This window comes from Vicugna pacos, chromosome 32 (assembly GCF_048564905.1).
Source record: "Vicugna pacos chromosome 32, VicPac4, whole genome shotgun sequence".
In the NCBI taxonomy this organism is placed as follows: Eukaryota; Metazoa; Chordata; class Mammalia; order Artiodactyla; family Camelidae; genus Vicugna; species Vicugna pacos.
In genome coordinates this window covers 124452-144325 of record NC_133018.1, presented here as the reverse complement: position 1 = coordinate 144325, position 19874 = coordinate 124452, and the positions used below count along the sequence as shown (strand labels likewise).

At 43.8% G+C, this 19874-nt stretch overlaps 1 protein-coding gene across 1 annotated transcript; it reads left to right on the top strand.

Moving 5' to 3' along the window:
- The first annotated feature begins 8924 nt into the window (after nucleotides 1-8924).
- Nucleotides 8925-19833, top strand: LOC140690822 (neuropilin and tolloid-like protein 1). Its single transcript, XM_072952812.1, has 5 exons — nucleotides 8925-9049; nucleotides 11030-11083; nucleotides 11342-11479; nucleotides 16017-16265; nucleotides 19706-19833. Exons 1-5 carry the CDS (start codon nucleotides 9022-9024, stop codon nucleotides 19831-19833), a joined length of 597 nt encoding a protein of 198 aa, XP_072808913.1. The 5' UTR covers nucleotides 8925-9021.
- The last annotated feature ends 41 nt before the right edge of the window (nucleotides 19834-19874 follow it).

The window sequence follows — 19874 nt, the reverse complement described above, 5'->3', positions numbered from 1 at the left end:
ATTTAAAAAATTAAAAACTCCATTCTCAGTTTCTGCTAATAATCTCTTTTGTCTTAAAACAGAGGCGGGGCTTCTCCAGCTGAGCCACGCTGAGACTTGAACCTAGGAGTTGGTCCTAAATGTAGCAGCCAGTGAGGTCAGATGTTGAGAGAGCAAGCATCATCCTGTAAGGTGTTTGCCTTGGAGCAGAGCATTACATGGTTTCAAGGCAAGGGGAGGCTGCTTTCCTCGAGCAAGTGTAGGTGAGTCACTTGTGCCGACCCCGGGGATTTAGGGAAATCTGAATGTCCCACGTTGCCACGTGCAGCCACCATGGTCTCCATCACAGGTCTCAGGGTCCCACTCCCCTGTCACAGCCTGGCTTTGATACAGAGCTGGTAGCCGTATGGCATATGCCAGGGCACTCTGCTCTGTTTTCTATCCCAATTTTCCACAGGCAAAAGCCTTAGCAATTGTGATGTGATAACATGTTGGGGCATGGCCATTCCATTCATCTCCATCAGAGGAGCCCTGGCTACCATATGGCCAGTGAGTGATCCAGATGCAGAATCCTATTCTTTGGATGTGCATCCCAGGAACGCTTTGGGTACCGATTGTTTTCTTGGCTTTTCCCCGGAAAGCAAACAGAAACAAAACAACCCCTACAATAAAAATCTGAATACAAGTAGTTATTTTGGAAGTTTTTGCAAGAAACACTGGCAGGGTATTGGGAACTGGGGCTAGGAAGAAAAGACAGCGTGGAAGTGTGTGTGTTCAAACAAGCTACAACTGCGGGCATAGCGCGTCCTTAATCCCGCTGGGAAGTCTGGAAGCCACAGTGAAGCATGTGCTTTGGGCTTGCACTGAAGGACGGGCCGGGGACACCAAGCAACACAGTTATTGTTTGAAGGTTCCCTGCACTTCTCCCGACTGTGAGCCTCTGAAGAGTCGGCTCCCTGCAGCCAGAGAAAGTCTCTAGAAAAATGTTTGCAGACTCCGGCAGTCAGAGACTAGGCCACTGTGCATCGGTGGGGTGAGGGCCAAGACGTTAATGCCAGGACACCCAACACCAGAGTTCAGTGTATCTGGTTTTAATGCCAGGATTCTGCTAGCTCTATGAAATGAGATTTAGAGCTGCTCCCCGCCTCTTTAAAAAATATTTCTGGAACACCGGGTAAAAAAAGTGGCTTTTCCTGTCCTTAGAAGTAAAACTTGTCATAAAGTAAAATTTAGACCTTAAATCTTGTCAGGAACTCGTTTATTTATGTCCTCCTCCACCCATTCAGGCACGCACTATTTGCGCGTCTGTGTTCCGGTGGGCTGGCCCGTGGTGCGCAGGGGCAGCTGGTTCCAGTATATTCTCCTTCTGTGTTGGTTATCTATTGCTATAAAATAAACCAACTCAGAACGTACTGGCTTAAAGCAGTGATCAGTTTATTTGCTCGTGATCTTGTGGGTCAACGATTTGAACTGGGTTCAGCTGGGTCGTCTTCCTGCCGGTCTGGCCTGAGACCATTCGTTCAGGCGTGGTCACTTGGTGGCTCAGTAAGTGCTGAGGAGGCTAAGATGATCTTAAGCAGACGCCTTGCAGATGGCGAGGACAGCTGGCTGGGGAGCTCGTTGCTCCCGGGGCCTCCAGCGGGGAGGCTCTGCGCGCCGGGCGGGGGCGTCCTCCGGGAGGCTGCGGAGGATTTCTCCACTGATGATGAAAGGCTTCTCACCAGCAAGGAGTCGAGCTCCTGTCTGCGAGCACGTTCTGAGTCTCTGCTGCGTCACGTTCGCGGAGGTCTCACTGGACAAAGCACTGGATGTAAGTGGTGGGGCGGGAGGGAAACTCCAGCACGTTCACAGGAAGAACAGCCACGTCATTCTGGAACGGAGCAGGCAGACGGGGAGGAAGGAATTATGCAGCCATGTATGAGAACAGACTACCACACCTGCACAACTTCCTGAAGGTTCTCAGTGCCCTTCCCTTTAGGTAAGCAGTGGTTCTTACGGTTGTGTGGGTACCATGTGCAGTCTTCCTCTCAGAGTGCTTCCACGGCAATTGCGAAAGCCTCGGCCACTCCCTTGGGACTAGTAGCTGACTTGATGTGATGCTTATGTGCGTTAGAAGGTCTCGGATGCCGTCAGTTATTACGTTACAAACGAGGTGGCACTGGGGGAACCACTGCACCTCAGTTGGCCTCATTTCCTTAGTTTGTAAAATGATAAGCCGAAATCGATGGAGGACTGCTAACTCGGATGCACAGAGGCCAGCAAATCACCTTATTCTACATCCAAAATAGTCAAAACAGGGGGTATAAAAATGTTGACAGAGATGCAAAACTACATGTTAGTGCAAATGAAATGGTGGAGTGCTGCAGAATCCCCTACATCATATCTAGGAGTAGCTGAGAATGGTGGAGATTTTAGTGAATTATCGATTAAAAGAGCCGCTGACATTTAGGAATGTCCAAAAACTGTGGCCCAGTCAGGGTTTTTAAGTGAAGCAAAAATTACCCAGCAATGGAGTTAATAAAATAGATTACTCAAGAGCATCAGCTTATAACATTTGCCCCAGAAGAACTATGTCGTGCTTTTCAATTACAAATTGAAATCATTTTAATTTAGTCCTGTCTGATTTTAATTCAGGTGTTAACTCGGTTCTTGTAATCTGACCTGGTGAGAATGTCTAGTTCTTGTAATACCAAAGCATGTCTCTCATCCTACAGCCATCAAGAAAAAAGTAAAAAACAAACATTTTCAAATAAAATCTTCAAATTTATATTCTATGCATATATAACAATTCTTTTCCCTTTACTGACCTGTCTGTTTCTTTGCCAAAGGCCCACTGTGCTTGGAGGACTGTATTAAGACAGCTTTCAGAGCGCCTCTTCAAATGCTGTTGCTTTATGTCATCCAAAAACCTTTCTTTCTTTTCACTCCATCAGAAAGCATCATTTTAGAAGGAGGTACATTTGTGACAGGAGTCATGTACTGTATATAGCTTAGGAGTGACTGTAATAAATCATTTAGTTCCCTGAGAAATATATTGAAAAATTAACTTTGTATGTCAGTTAGAAAACTATTTTGAAGACTATTATTTTAAAGGATATATTTACTAAAAAGCACTGATGACATTTCCCCTTGATTAAAAAAAATTATCACCAAATTGCTTGGCAAAAATTCTGCTGCAGTATCATTCTTTTCTGAAATTGTATTTCTTTTTTTTTTTTTTTTTTTTTGCAAATTGGTCTACCCTAAAATTGGAGGAAAGAGTTATTTAAAAGTTCTCTTTTTGTCTTGGAAAAAGAAACAAAAACATTTCGGGCATTTCCTTAAACATATTGAGTGTAACAGAGAATGAACAATCAAAGAAGGAAGAATAGATTAATGGCTTTGCTATTATAATATACATATGCATATAAAATATATCATTTTCATTAATGTATATATCAATTCATTAATTTCCATGCATTAAAGCTTGTTTGTCTCTTCAAAATTATTTCATGTGTCAGATACAAAATCCTGTCCTACCTTAATATTCAGGGATATTTTCAACAAGTAAGTCTTGGCTTTTATTATTTTCCAAATTATCCGCATAACACCCACTAAAACATCATCGTCATCATATATGTCCTAAAATAGCCCAAGTAAATTTAGGTGATGCTATTAATTTATATACTTAAGGATAAAAAATTTTATCTAACTCATAAGTAACATTCACATATCTGATGTAGAAACTTTAAGTAGTTTTGCTTGTATTCATTAATGGATGCTTTGACATGGAATATATGGATTTACCCTTCAGTTTAACTTGTATTTTCAAAATATGATTAAATCCTTTTTTTAAATGAGGGATAGAAGCTCATTTTCCCCCAAAATAACCATGAGTGAACACAGTACAAAGGTGGCTCCTGTACAGAACAATACACCTTTCAATCTCAGTGCATATCTTTGGGAAGTTTTCTTTATTTTATGCTGGTTTACAGATGACTGGTGATTTAATTAGGTTGGTTAAAAATCTTGATGTTACTTCTATGTCACTGTCAATTAAAAATTAACCAGAATAAAGTTTTCCTAAAATATTTGGCATAGATTGGCAGATCATGGAGTTATTTCTAGTCTCCTCACATTTCTCCAGAGATAATAATACACTGTTCCTAGGGGACAATTTTCACTAAATATGAAAAAGCATGGACAACGACTACATATATGTGAATATGGGTGGAAATTGATTGAGTAACATGGTGCTCTGAAAGTTCTTGCCCACAAGAGGCTAATATTCTTGTGATATCTTATAATACCCTGTATTTGTACTTGGAAGAAAATCACATTTTATTTGCCCTAGTCATTTTCACAAAACATCCTGTCTATTATAAATGGAAATTTCAAAGATTTTACCTGTCATCTATTTTAAGATTTTCTTCTCTGTCAGAATACATTTACAGATTGGAAAGAAATGGCTTCATCAATACTGCTTAAAACCAGTTTCATATTAGAATATTGCAGACAATTTTTAAAAACATTTCACTACTTGGCAGCAATAATTTATTGTATTTTTGATAAACTAATACTATGATTTGTATATTGAGTTAATAAAAGGGAAGAAACAGAACTTTACATCTCATAACTATGTGCATTAAAATGCATTAAGCCATTTTCAAGAAACCAACATAATACAGAATGTGTCAAAAGCACTATTTTATTTTACTCATTTTTCGTACCATCACCTATTTTAACCATTGAGAAAAACCTTGAAGACGATGCCAGTGCTGCAGATGAATTAATGAAAGAGCACTGATGGACCTGGAGAACTACATGCACACCGATAAATACGGTTTGCTTTTAAGTCAGAAGAGCAGGTGTCCTATAACAACTTTTTCTAAGGTTTTGGGAATCCTTCTCGCCATTCTCTGTTAGAGGATACAGGCTCAGAGGAAACCAATGAGATTTTACTTGGGATCAGGAGGTATTAACTCTGCCTTGCCTTCTGTAAGTAGTCTCTATTTCAATGCTAACCTTGGAGAACTGTGACCAAGCACCCCCTTCTAGGACAGCTCATTGAACTTATAAAAGCTGTCAGTTTATAAGCTCTTTTGTTCAAAATAATCACATCTTGAAATTTGGCCATATGTGCTTAAAACCTTCCCCTGGAGAAGCTGAACTTCTCCCATCTGTTGGTTTTTCTCAGGAAGAAAAAAAATCATGGGTCCCCATTAGGGAGGTGGCATTACTCCGCAAGTGGTGGTTCAGGACTCAAAAGTGAGAAGGCAGTTTGCCAAGGAAGCAGGATGTGGTGGATGGCAAAATGTGTGTGTGTGTGTGTGTGTGTGTGTGTGTGTGTGTGTGTAGGTAAATGAATGGAATCTGCAAGGGAAAAGATGCAGCCATAACCTGGAAGGATTCAGGAAGCACAGCAAAGGCCTCGGCACCCTGCTGCCTCAGTCTTGGAAGTGAAGAAGTGAGCAGAGGACCCGAGAGCCCCTGTCATGGACCAGGTCCAGGACGGGTGCACTGGCTCCATCAGCACTGAGGTCTGGGCAGCATGCAACACCTCAGCCCCAGGCACTGCCAGGAGTCGGGGTGGTCAAGATCAAAGAAGCCCCTATTTATGAGAATTTGATCTCAGATACAGGATATGGGAGGAGTAAAGCCATGGGCAAAAGGTTTGTCTGTCCCTGCTTTTTACCCCTGGGATTTCCTTTCTGAATTTCCTGGATCCTCTCTTCTGATGCAAGGACCAACCACTGGTCTAGCAACATTTTAGTGGCTACTTCCTTGGCCCGGTTACAAAATCTGTGTCCTGGGGAAACGACCTGGGCAAAGAGAAGGGAAAACATGTTAGACATACTTGAGCGGATGGATTTAGCAAAGAACAAGTTTCCCTTCTTTAATCTTCAAATTGTTACTGAGAAATACAGTGATTTCCCTTAAGATAATTTTTAACGTTGTCATTGTTTCATTGAAAGGTTTCTTTTTTTTTTTAAATAATCTTCACAAAGATTTTTGGATGCAAAAAATAGTTACCATCCAATCTTAAATATTTCAGCAGTCTACTATTCACTTGCGTCACTGGCCATTTTTCAAGGACCCTCCATCCCCCTTTGGTGACCTGTTTTCTTGTCATCTATTCAGCATCCACTAATCGCGCTAACCATGCGTAACCATTCTTCCGCAACTCCACTCCCATCCACTCACCACCCCTCCAATACACACACACACACACACACACACACACACACACACACAACCCCCCCACCCCCGCACTGGCACAAGAATTGCACGTGCGTCACACAACTCCCGCGAGACCTTATGCTTATTTTCACCTTCGATCTTTCTACAAGTACACAAGTGGGCACGGGTTTTCTGAGACGCTTCTCCAGCTCTCAGTCCATCCTCTCACCCCTCGCTCTGTTCTTGAGCCTGTAGCTCCTCTCGCAGGCACCAGGTTCTGGTGGAGTTGGTGCTCTGCGGGCTCGCGGGTGCTCGCGCTCTCTTGCGCGCTCTCCCTCTCTCTCTCTCTCTCTCTCCCTCTCTCCCTCTCGCTCTCGCTCTCGCTCTCGCTCTCGCTCTCTCTCGCTCTCTCTGCCCCCCTCCCCCCCCCCCGTCTCGCTCTGCGCTCTGGTCCTCTCGCTCTAGCTCTCCATTCCCTCCTGCCCCATCTACCTACCTTTCATTAAATGGACAGAAACACGCACAGACACCCACACAGTCCTCTTTACTCCATCACTTTACCCCACCGTCGACGACGACTTGCAGCTGCCTGGAATCAAGGAGCCAAAAGCTTGATAAAAAGAGTCTTGAAGGTTGCTTTCGGGTCTCGGGGATCCCCTCCGGCTTCGGGGTCACCTCTTTATCCCTCATCTCAAATTACTGACCGGAAGACCTTCACCCTCTCCCAGCTGCTTTGCTGGGAAAGCGAGGGCAGGGCCGCGGCGAGCATCCCCCAGCACCCGCCGGCGCGCGCACCCACGTGGGCTCCCAGCGCCGCAGCAGCAGGTGCCGGGAAGTGGAGGTCAGGCCAGGAGCCCCGCGGCAGCAGCATCCCTGCTGCGACCGCTCTCCGGTCCACTCTCAGGGCCCTTTTCTCTCTCCTCCTCCGCCTTTGGAGGTGACCCTAGTCTTAGCAGCACAGCGTCTCACCGCTATCTACCTCGGTTAATTCTTCCTACGCCCACCTCGTCACCGCCATCATTCCCAACTGGAGCCGCAGTCCGGGCTGCGGAGCGGCAGACGCGGGGTCCCGGGCCGCTGAGGCGGTGGCCGGGGGTCGATGGCCTCCGCGCGGCCCCGAGGTGCGGCCGGCGGCCGGTGGGCGCGGGCTGAGTCCGCAGCGGGGAGGGCGGGACGGAGCGCGAGGGGAGGAGGCGGCGCTGCGCGTCTGGGACCGACTCCCCCACACTCGCGCGCTCCTGCCCGCCCCCGGCCTCCCTGTGTTTACTGTTCTTCATTTATTCGCATTTTCCAAGCTGTTTTTTTGGGGGGGCCATTTCCCCAGCAACTCTTCCCCCCCTCCCGAGTTTAACGCGCTGCACGCGCTCGTGTCTGTCCAAGGTGGGGTGGGGTAGGAGGAGATCCGTGTTTTCCTCGGGGAGCTTAAATATCCTGGGGAGGGTGGAGGAGGATTGCGAGAAGCCTGTGTCTTTGCCGGGGCAGTTTGTTGGGGGCGACCTCCGCATCAGGCCAGGTGATAAAAAGCGAAACTTTCAATGCTGCCTTTGCCTCCGACGCGCCCCTGCTTCGTCTCCCAGCCTGAGACCGGAGTAAATCGCAAAGCCTTCACCCTCGAGAGGAGACAGAAACCTTCCACTAGACAGATGGGATATGAGGGGTGGAGGACAGATCGACCGCAATTTCTGATCGTTAAAAAGTGAAAAATTGAACCCCGAAGGGGATTTTCACATGACGGCCCCTCCCCCTTGCACGCCTTTTCTCCGGCGCGAGGATCCAGCTCGGGATTTGCCGGCGCCCTTCTGGCCCCCTCGGCCCAGGCTGGCCAAGTGACGGATCTCAGCCTGGTCCTCACCCCCTCCTTCTTCCCTCCCCCAGGACCGGAGCGGGTGTGATGTCCTTGCTGCCGCCGCCGCCGCCCCATTCCGCCGCGCACCAGCCCCGGGAGTGCCGGCCGCGCGGAGCCGCCCGATTCCGCCCCGGCCCGGGGCTTCCAGGAGGGTCGCGCAGCCCCAGGCTATGACTCAGGCGCCCACTTGGTAACTCTGCCATCTTCCTGCTCCCTCCTCCTCCCTCCCGTCCCCGCCCCCCTTTGCCAGCCCGGTTCCCCTCCACCACCCTCCCGCCCTCCTCCCAGACGCCCACCACCCGCTCCTCTTTCCGCAAGATCGCAGAGGTGGCGCGGAGCCCGGCAAGCCGATGACGGACCCCTTCCTCCTGTCTTCAATGCCTCAGCGGAAGAGCCCCAAGGGCTGGGGAGAGGAGGGCTGCCGGACGTCCTCCCGGGGGGGCTGCTCCGACCTGCTGCTCGTGGTGTATGAAACCGGGGACTGAGCGAGCCCCAGCCGCCGCCGCTGCCCGCTCCGTCGCTCCCATCGGTCTGGACTGGCCCCCGCCTCGCCGCGCCCGCCGCCCGGCCCCGGGCGCCCCAGGGCTCGCCCCGCGCCCGCTGCCGCCCGCGCGCCGACTGCCCGCGCGCCCTCCTGCCAGCTGCGGCGGCGGCGGCGGTGATGCAAAGGAGGAGGGTGCTGCCGCCGGCGGCGCTGGTGGTGGCTTTCGGCGCCCGGGTGTGAGGCGAGCGTCATGGTGGGGATGCTGGCTTCGCGGCGGTGAGAGCGAGCGTGAACCCGGGGCGGAGGACGCTCCAGTTCGGATTTTGCTGCTGTGTGGGCTCGGACCTGCTTCTTCTTCTTCTCTCTGTCTCTGTCTCTGTCTCCCCCCCACCTCTCTGCCCCCCTCCCTCTCTACCCCCTCCCCACACTTCATTTGTTCTTGGTTTGCATATTTAAAACCTCTCTCCACTCCGTCCTCTCCCCAACCACTGGAAGTCTTCCCGTCTCTAAATGGAATTAGTGGAGATCGGAGCCTCTGGTGTAACGAACAGACATGATCTATGGACGCAGTTTGTTTCACAGTGAGTGCCTTTCCCGCCGCGCCGGTCCGCTCCCGGGGCCATCCTCCCCGCCTCCCCTCCCTCGTGGCCGAACGCGCAGGGAGAGCCTCTCGCCAGCACCGCGCTCCCGCCGGACCCCGCAGTCCCCGCGAGTCTGGGGCAGATGTAAACTTTGTGTATTGCAGCTTAATAGAGCCGGGCGTGGGGGCGGCGCAGGGCAGTGGTGGCTGGGTCGCAGAATCTGCCGAGGAAAACAGGCTGCCGGTGTGCGGGAGCATCCGGGCAGAGAGGTGCCAGTTGCTGGGGGTGGGCACGTGCGGAAGAGGCCGGGGAGTGGGCCAGAGCGAGGTCGCGGTGGGGGGGGGCAGGCCGAGCGCGGGGCCGATGGTTCCTGGAGGGAGAAGGAACATACCTCCTTTAGGGGCTTCTGGAGCTCAGCGGCCCCAGCCTCACTCCAGGAGGTAGTTGGCGATGCACCTGAACGCGAGGCTTAAGGGCAGGGCCAGTGCAACCTCAACTCTTCCGGAGAGCGGTGTTGCTTCACGAGTGTGCGGTACCCGCGCAGTTGAGGGCGGAAGGAATCGGAGGAAAATAGCATGAGAAGTCATCAAGTACACGGCAGTGTGAGAGAACGCGTGTGGAAATGTCAGCGCACACCGCCACGCAGTTACAAGGCTGGCTTTGCTGATGTGTTAGTCCCAGTGCACGTTGCACAACGGATTCCAGCAAAACAGGGAAAGCAGAGTGAAAACACCAAACCTACATCTTGATACCGAGGGCTGTATACCTCTGTGTGTGTCTGTGTGTCTGTCTGTGTGTACAGAATCATGGCAAGTTAAAGTAAGACTTTTTTCCCCTTCTTATACACAGACGGTAACGATGGACGTTTTCATCTAAAAGCAGAGGACCAGGCTAGAGTACAAAGTAAAATAATTGCTATCATTTCTCAAATACTCATATCGAGGCCCACATACTTTTCTTGGAATAACCTTTAAGCATAAATTTGTAAGCTCCTGTAGTGAGCTTGAGTTCAGGAAATCATTATGAATTACGCCTTCCCTTTTCCAAATACGTTTCAAGTGGACGTATAATTGTCTACCTAATGGAGCTTAGAGCTTTTAGGTAATGGAGCAAAAGAGTAAATAATAAAAATAACACAGAGAAGGAAAAATCAGAAATTATGAAGACTAGATTATTTTAATAGTTTTCGGTTTTGTAAAAATAAAATATGGAAATAAAAGATGTCAAGTTTCAGTGGTCTTCGCAGATTTACTGTCAAGTTCCAGATCGGAGTCTCCTTCTGACACTGAAGATTGACTCAATAAAATTCTTATAGAAACCACCTTTCACAAATTTGTAAACTATTTCTGGATAATACTAAATATTAAAGTTCAGGCTAGAAGAGATTAATTTTGTAGCTTAAAAATGCTGAGGACGGGGTTACTTGAGAGTTGAGTGTTTTATAGGAAACATTTGCTTATGCTGCTCAATGCCTTCAATCCTTGTTAATCTGTTTTCCTCCTGTTCCCCTCCCCCATCTGTCACAGAAGTTGCCTAAGTACTTACTTTCTAAAGTACAATAACATTGTTGATGAAAATACAACTTTTCCTTTTCATTCTTTTGCCTGATGTCCTTCTGTCTCCCTTTAGAGATACTAGCAAAGTCATCCATAAAGAGCAGCTCAGACACTCTTGCAATCCTACTGTAATGTGACATCCATTGGTGACAATGTTGCCTCTTGGTCTTGAAGTTGGCATTTGCCTTAGGAGTCTGGGTCTCAGACATCCTTTACTTGTATTACTTTCCAAAGAGATCCCCAAGTTGCTCTGATTTGTACATTGTGAATCGGTTTTTGTTAAGTTCTGAGTTGACTCAGAACAGTTAACAATAATAAAGTAACTTTTCTTGATATCATTTTAACTTTAAATTATACTATGTTGTTAAAGAGTTTGGTCACTTCAGTGTACATTAATCTTTCTAATTTTTCTTTTCTGTTTCAGTTGTAGCAAGTTTAATCATCCTCCATTTGTCTGGGGCAACCAAGAAAGGAACAGGTGTGTTTCTTTGAAAAAAAATTGCAAGTGGAAGACCTCTAATTACTTGCATTTTCCTATTTTTCCCATATTCTTAATATTCCAGAATATCTGAACATTTTATAGTCTGTATAATTGATTGGTTTCGACTAAGACAACATTTAGAAGTTAATTTACTAATGGATATTATAAGAATGTCCTCTCTATTTTTAGTTTTAGAGAAAATTAGATAATGGCTCTTTTAAATTTCTTTCCTTCTTTTTTTTTTTTTTTAAACAGAAAAGCAAGCCACCTCCGAAACACAGAGGTCTGTGCAGTGCGGCACTTGGACAAAACATGCGGATGGAGGCATCTTCACCTCGCCCAACTACCCGAGCAAGTACCCTCCTGACCACGAGTGCATCTACATCATAGAAGGTGAGGGGGGCGGCGCCAGAGCTGGAGAGGACACTGGGCCAAGTCTGGCCATCTCCAAGCTTTGGATGGAAAATATGCACCCAGACATTACAAAAATTGGTTTTGGAGACCATACACAGAAATATCTCTGAGTGAATCAACTAGCTGTAAAATCGGGGATCAAGCTAATATTGAAATTATTTCTAATGGTTTATAAACAGATAAACTCTGGGGAAGAAAAAGAAATCAACAACTTAGTTTATTTTGCAGTTGACTTAATTGATTTGGAATTCTAAATTAATGGAATGGACGCATGGTTGGCAAACTATTTCCTAATGTGTAACGCTTTTGGCAACTGGTATTTGATTGGCTTACCAATGATTAGAATAGCCTATATGTTTGTTATTTTTCTCTTTAGTAATATGAAGCACAAAAAACATACTAATGTCAGAAATAAACTTATAATCTTATTTTCCAAACATCAGTCTGAGTAGCAGTTGACTTAGTTTGTGCTAACAAGTGCATTTTCATACTTTTCACGCCAAAGTCTCGATTCCAAATGACGATGCTTCTTTTCATCATTTTTTCCCTAGCTTGAAGGATGAAAAAATGCTGAAAAAGGGATTCACTTCTCTTTGAATGTTTTCCATTTCCATTACCCTTGTGGACACCTCTCTTATTAAGTACAATTTAAAATATATATATGAACATTTCCTCCAGTGACAGAAGTTTTCAATATTATAAGCGTTAATATCTAATAGCCCCAAACTTGCAATCTTTCCAACCACCGCACCACACACACACACACACACACACTCACACTCACACATAGAGCTACCTTAATGAAAAGAATGTGTTTGCTCACCATTTACCTGTAAGTGAAGGGCACTTTGATTTGATAGGTCTTTCAAATAAACAAGGTTTTCTGGTCTAACTGATTTAAAAAATTTCATTTAGAAATGAGTGTTTTTCTTTTTGTAATTTTCGAGCCAAGTTCCTTCCTCTCTTCTAGTCATGCGTCAAGTTGAACTTTTAACGAAGACATACCATATTACAAGAAGAAGGAAAAGGAATAAACACTGATATAAAAGGTCAAAGCTAAGACACTGAGCTCTGGCAGTTTTTCTTCCTCTTATGATTGATAGAAAAGGAAATTGAAATGTGGAAATCCTGGTTTAAAATTAGTTGTTCTTTCTATCAAGTTAATATTACATATCTGCTAAATGTTGTAGTACATATAATATATAACTGCGTCGCGTAGTGCTAGTTTAAGATCCTCGGTTGTTTGAATTTGAGGATGCAAAGCCCACGGATGCAGATATGGGGGGCCAAATAGGGAACTTGAGCATCCTTGGATTTTGGTGTCCACAGGGGGTCCTGGGAAAAAACCCTCCCCTGCTCCCACCCCCAAGCAGATACCTAAGGACAACAGTGTGTATATATACACATATATGTATACATATGTGTGTGTATATATGTATACTTATAAACACTTAATCATAGGAAGTTGGTATTTTTGTTGTCCCTACTTTACATGTAAAGAAACTGAGGCACAGAAATGTTAAATATCTTGCTTAACTTCATATAATGTAATTTGTGTTTTGAAGCAACAGTATTTCAAAACTCCAGATTATTAAAAAGAATAATATCAACTAATTCTCTTGCTCAGAGGATTAACTTAGAAGAAAATCTTTGCATGTTAATTGTTTTCATGTTTATTTTTTATTGATAATTTAACAGCATTGCTAACACTTGATGTTAATGTCATGCACATATTTGCACTCATTTATAATCATGCAAAGAATAAAACCTGAAGTTGGTAAATGAATAGAACCTCCTGTTACTATTAATCATACTTCTATACCCTTCTTGGAATCCTCCATATTAGCCTTTTTTTATTCATAGTTTAACAAATATTTATTGAACAACTACTAAGAAACAACCATGCTTGTAGATACAGTTTAGAGAGTATTGGATGAAACAGACATGGCGTTTGCCTTATGGAACTTACAATACCATCTGGGGACTATGCTTTTTTCAGTAAACAATCTAAAGGGGCCCTGAAATGAGCAGTGTTTGGAATAGGGAGAAAGGCAAAAAGGCTGTAAGGAGGAAGAGATGCTTGCACTCAGTTTTAAAGAACGTTCAGGAGATACTCATTCCCCAGACAGAACAGCATGTGCACAAGTTCAGGGACACGGCAGGGCTGCTCGCCCACGTGTAATGTCATGAGGCTTCAGCACAGAGTGACAGGAGGGACAAGCGAGGCGGCTAAAGGGTAGGTGGTCTCAGAGAAAGGAGAACTTGCTATTCCGTCTTCCACCCAGGGAAGTCTGGACTTCATGTTGCAGACAGTGGAGTGCTATTGAAATAATTTAAGGAGAGGAATGATGTGGTGAGACTTTGAGGAACTAACTGGAGAAAAAATACATACGCTAAAACTATTGTGAAACACCAAATAAACCGTGGTAAATGCGTGAAATATGGAAGTGAGGTTGATGGTGGAGTCAAGGGAAGAAATAAGAGGTATTTGGGAAACTGAATCTTGAGTGAGTGGATGTGGGGACAGGAAAATAGGCAGTCCCAGGGCTCTTCTAAAAGTTGTGGCTTGATGACTTGTTAGAAGGAATTGCTGTGTTGGATGAGGAATAGAGGTGGCCAAAGGGGGTTTAAAGGAAAAATAATGTGTTCAATTTGGTATTTACGGGGATGTTTTATAAAGAGATTGGATATGTGGCTCTTTAGCTCGGTGGAGAATTCTGGTATGAAAAATATATATATTTATAGGTCATAAATATAGAGATTGCTATTGAGGCTGTTAGCATGAATGAAATTATCTAGAGGGTATTTGGAGCACTGTTTTTCAGTCCTTTTGAAAAAAATACAGATGCCTGGGTCTCTCTCCAGGAATTCTGATTTAATTGGTCTTAGATGGAGCTGCAAATATTATTATATTAGAATGTCTCTCCATTGGGATGCCACTGGCATCTGGAGGTCTGGGCTCGAGAGGAAAGAAGACATAGAACAAATTTCTGGAAAATAACATGTAAAGGACGGCAGGGTTGGGAGAAAGGCAACATGAACTGTAAAAAAAAAAAAAAAGCCAGAGAGTGTCAGGATTATATTTTATTCTGTAAGGCACTTATTTTCAAGTAATCATGTATCTCAGTTCTGGATACATTTTGATACCCAGGCCTGCAAGGCTTTCGTTTTAAAGCAGTTGAAAGGTGACAGTCAATGTGTATTTAAGAACTGGTGTGGAGGGGACAGCAGTCATTCAGAATGATCGCTGACCACATAGGGAGCAGGCCCAGCTGTGCCAGGTCTTAACTTTCAGGTTTCTGGAGGGTGTTGGTCTTTGAAGAAAGCCAAGTGCGTGGGAGGCACTCAAAGGACTCAAGACAGCTATTCACAAACTAGGATCAAAGGGTGGATATTCCAACCCATGTAATGGCTAGTCTGGGGGGACCCTGGCTGAATATCAGTTTGGGATGCCAGAATTTTGAACTGTTTTGGCCATGACAAGGGAGAGGTGGGAGGATATGAGTAAATGAGTCCACATGAAGCTTTAGAGAGCTGCTTGCCCTAGCAGGCTCCGCCGTGATTGTTAGAGCGCTATTGACACATTTATGAAGATATGCTATTTACAGTCAGCTCAACAATGACCCTTTTTGGGAAATCCACAAAGACAAGTACTGTGCTTGAGTTATGAAAAAAAGAAGATGGATAGATTTTTTTATCTTTACTGAGTAGATTTAGAGAGGAGCTTTTTTTTTTTTTTAAAGCAGTTTTTCCCACATAAACAGGAGTTGGATTGGAGGTATACAGACACTTGAGAAGGTGGGAAAACACATGAAAGCCTGAAAGAGTACAGTAGCTTACGACACGTAATGTGCCTAAAGAAGTCTGAGCTTGGGCTGTGCACAGGGTGAAAAGACCCTGGTGGTTTGAGCTGTAGCACACTTTCAGAAAACCTACATGTCCAGCGCGTTGATCATTTTCCTAAAGCTGATAGAGAGTTGGTGAATAAATTTAAACCTGAGAGTGACATGATAAGACCTGTGTTCTAGAAAAATGAATCTTCACATCCTTGGATACACACCTTGATCTGATCGAGACCTCTGACTGGGACTCTTGATTGTGTAACTCCTTGCTGGACAAATCTCAGGGGGTTTCTGACCTTCAGACTGGGTTCTCCCAGAGATATGGGGAAAGTGACAGAAAGATGCTTCTTTACTTTTTAAACCTGAGTTCGCAGCCTTTCACAGAAATACTGCGATTTGTTCAGACTGTATTAGACACTATAAAGGTCATTTTTATATCAGAACAATATCTTTTGCAACATCATCAGTTTTAAGAATCATCCTTAGACACTCTTATAAAAACGTTATCTCTTAGACTGCTAAGTGTAACAAACCTGCTTTGTGTTTCTATGCGTAATCATGATCAAAGTTTGATAAAACGTATTTAGCTAAAATCTGAAGTAGAATCATAAAAATTGAACTACAGCTTTAAAAAGGACCTTCTAGACATAGTTTTTCTTTCCTGTTTTTTTCAGCTGCCCCAAGACAGTGCATTGAACTTTACTTTGATGAAAAGTACTCTATTGAACCGTCTTGGGAGTGCAAATTTGATCATATTGAAGTTCGAGATGGATCTTTTGGATTTTCTCCAATAATTGGACGTTTTCGTGGACAACAAAATCCACCTGTAATAAAATCCAGTGGCAGATTTCTATGGATTAAGTTTTTTGCTGATGGCGAGTTGGAATCTATGGGATTCTCAGCTCGGTACAATTTCACACCTGGTAAGTGGTGGCTTGTTTCTTCCCTTCTATCTTTTTCTTCCTTGGTCTATTGTCATAGTATGAAAACTCTTGTAAGACAACTTTACAATTTTTCACAGGTTCCCAGTTCTATTTAAAACCAAACCTACAATGCTCTCTCTTTTTGTTTCATAAATTCTGAAAGGAAAATAATTTTTTCTTAAAATTTAGCCTGCAGTAGAGGTAAAGCCTGGAGACTCAGAGGTCTACATGGTCATCAGCAACACAGTTCATTGATGGGACTTACATTATGCTGAAACGTGTAATTTGAGACACAGTCTGTAATAGAGAGATTAATTATACATTGAATCCCAGAAAACTTGAAAAGGCAATTGCAATATTGTAAAATGTATCCGTCAAAATGATCTTTGGAGAACTTGAGTGAAAAATTCATTTGTTCTGAAAATTATAACTTTTAAAGCAAATGGATCTTACTGTATAAAGCAGTCTAATTTCTTTTTAGAAATGCAAATTTCTAAAAGTTGCAATGAAAGGACAAATGAACCTCATTGCAGCCAAATGTTCATTTGCAAGGTCTGGCTGGCATTATCTGTTATTACATAATTATCCATTCTGTGTTTATTTTCCTTTAACCTGTTAAGATTAAAAAGGGTCTGTAATGTTGACTGCCTTACTCAGGGTGAGTTATTTATTACAACAAAAATAGTTACCACATTTTTAAACTGCAAGAACATCAGGCTGAAGTAATTTGAGATTTGATAAAGGAAAGTCATTTTTTAAAATAAAAATGATTCAAATTACCTAAAGCACATTATTTATATAGAGTTACATATTTTTTCAAGTTTGTACGTATTGTTTTACTCAGGTTATAACAGGCAATACATTAAATTGGAATATATGTAAAACTTGTTCAAGTTTCTATTCTAAGTTACAGAAGTAGCATCAGAGCAGGGCTATGATGCTCAGTTCAACCATAACATTGTTTAGAATAATATAAGATTTATGATGATTTTCATTATATTATGGCTTAATAATACAGTAATTTAGATAAGACAGATATTAACTGTACCACATGCATTCGCCTTAAACATTAGGAATATGTTTTGTGATATGACTAAGAGACTGGTTTTTATTATGCTTTGCTAATATCAGATTGGTTGCAGAAGTCACGGGTATTTCGCAGGTGACAATGAAACTAACTGACGTGTTCCAAAGAAGTGTAAAACATTGAGATTATTTCACTTGGGCTGGAATTGTCAATGGAAATGTGTATATATGTATGGATATATATATATATATTTATATTTTTATTAACTGGTAAGTTTGAGTATAAACCAGGACCTTAAAGATAGTGGCACAGGGTATGGTCTGGGCTTTTGTAAGTTATATTTTCTTCTTGAGGTTGGCGATCATGGGAATGATGTTAGTCTCATAAGGAACGTAGGGTCGGCCAACATATTTTATCCACTTAAGCAATGCTATCCATGTTTCTAGCTCCACTTGAGACACATCAGTGGTGGTGCTCGATCTGATATCCTAGGTTTTGAAAACCCTTTTTGTTCCTGTGCACTGTTCTTCTTGCTCCTTTTTTCATGAGAGTCATCTTACATGAAGTAAGATGGGAAGAGGAAGATAGATGGGGAAGATTTTTATTACCAGGAACAAGTGAATCAGAAAGGGATGTGAGGAGATGATTCCTTGAAATTAACGATGAGTTAAGGATGAACTGAGGGCTTCTGTGTCACCCGGATAAACTAGAGTAAGGTGTACCAGGACACCTGCACATGGCATCTGAAGGCAAAGGAAGACTATAAAGGGCAGACTTGTAAACCTCCATGCCTGCAGAAGTTGGCGTGCTCTGGCCCCAGGCCACTGCCTGAGTGGCACCTTAATCTACAAGTCATTCCAGAAAGAGGCGATATAGAGGAAGCCACTTAGTTAATGAAAGAGGAAGGGGGCAAGGCTTAGTGATGATTTAGATGGTGTTTAGGGAATAGGGAGTCGGGCAGGTTTTAGTTTAATTTGGGCTTAAATTTGTTTGGTAGTCCACTTCACGTGGTGATTTGGGGAAATGGAGAGAGCAGATTTCCTCAAGTCAGCTTACTGATTTAAGTTATAAAGCATTGCTGAAATCTTGAGGAATGCACATGATGAGGGAACCTGCCCACCAGGGCACCCCGAGCACTGGACCCCACCCAGCGCGGCTGTGAAGAACTCTAGTTTTGGAAACAAACTGGGCTCTCAGTTCCAGTTTTCCTACTTCTTGCTTGTTGTGAACCTTGGACGTGATGTTTGCTGTTTTAAGCCTCAACATCTTTATTGTAAAATACGGATAACATTGACTACCTCACAAGGTTGTTTGAAGGTTATTGATTACCGACCAATGCATATTTATGAATTTTTCACTTCCCATAAGATCTCAACTATTTATAGCTAATATTTTATCAGTTTGATCACATGTTCTTCAAAAGTAAAGGAGGCTTGGCATAGTTTATTGACAGAACAAATGCCCCAGGTTTTTGACATTACAGCTGCTCTTTCCCTGATTTTTGGGGGGGTGATTGTGTGAAACATACCTACACAATGTCACTTTTCCTTGTTAGGTTCATTTAAATGGGCCCAGGTCTCCACGTGAGGGTTATGGCTATTTCTGATGGCAGTCACAGACATGTGAGGGTGGAAATAGCCTTGGGAAGGGCACGTGATCTTTATTATTTTTGAGAATTTACCACAAACTGGGATCTAGAGCTAAATTTATAGTCTCAGAAGCTTGATGTCAACACACTGAGAATGTATCCACTCCTAGGAATGGATCACACTAGCCCTGCTAAAAAGACTGAGTATGTATATATACGTGTAAATGCATACAATACCTGTACACATATGCACACATGTAAACGTGTGTGCATTTTCAGTAAGAATTCTTGGAATCACAAAGCTCAATGTTTCTTGTATGCAAACATACATGGGTATCTAGGTTGAACGAAAATGATTGTGTAGTGAGTATGAAATCCAAATATTGAAGTTTCATCATTCAACACACATGTTTACTAGCATCCGAGCTGAGGGACATGATAATTCATCTCCATAACATGGATTATTTTCCCAGTGATGCTCAAGGTCTCAGACTGCCTTGGTCAGCTGCCCTGTCCACTTTTAAGCTACCAACTTGCCTGACCAGGTCACTAATTTGGGTCAATTCTTACCTTAAACCTTGTTTCTATCTCTTAGTATCTGAATGTCTTTGACTTTATTTTCTACTCAAGTTTAAAACATAGCTCTTTAATCCTTAGCTCCTGTGTTCCTAGTAGCTGAGCTTCTGGACTGGTGGTAGATGAGAACTAGCCAACGGGAGGTCATGTGTGGACTTGGAGGTAGGAAGTCAGAGCCAGAAAGATGCCACAGATACACTCTGCAAAGGGTTTTCCTGTGTCTTCTGACACATTTTGATGACTCTGCAGGTTTTCTTTCAAGGCTTGTGGTTATTCCTGGGCACTGTGCCGTTTCCTGGGCCCACAGCACAGTGATGAATCACCTAGGATTGCGGTCTAGCAGCACGAGAAGGTTTATGAGATTGAACAACAGTTAGAAAGAAGTCAGCTGGTTGGTCAAACCTTGGGGCCTGCAGAA

Bases quoted from the DNA above. Each gene is read 5' to 3' on its own strand.
- LOC140690822 (XM_072952812.1), top strand. From the start codon at position 9,022: ATGATCTATGGACGCAGTTTGTTTCACA. The intron at 9,050-11,029 runs GTGAGTGCCTTT...TTTCTGTTTCAG, and splicing joins TGGACGCAGTTTGTTTCACA to TTGTAGCAAGTTTAATCATC. The intron at 16,266-19,705 runs GTAAGTGGTGGC...ATGACTCTGCAG, and splicing joins TCGGTACAATTTCACACCTG to GTTTTCTTTCAAGGCTTGTG.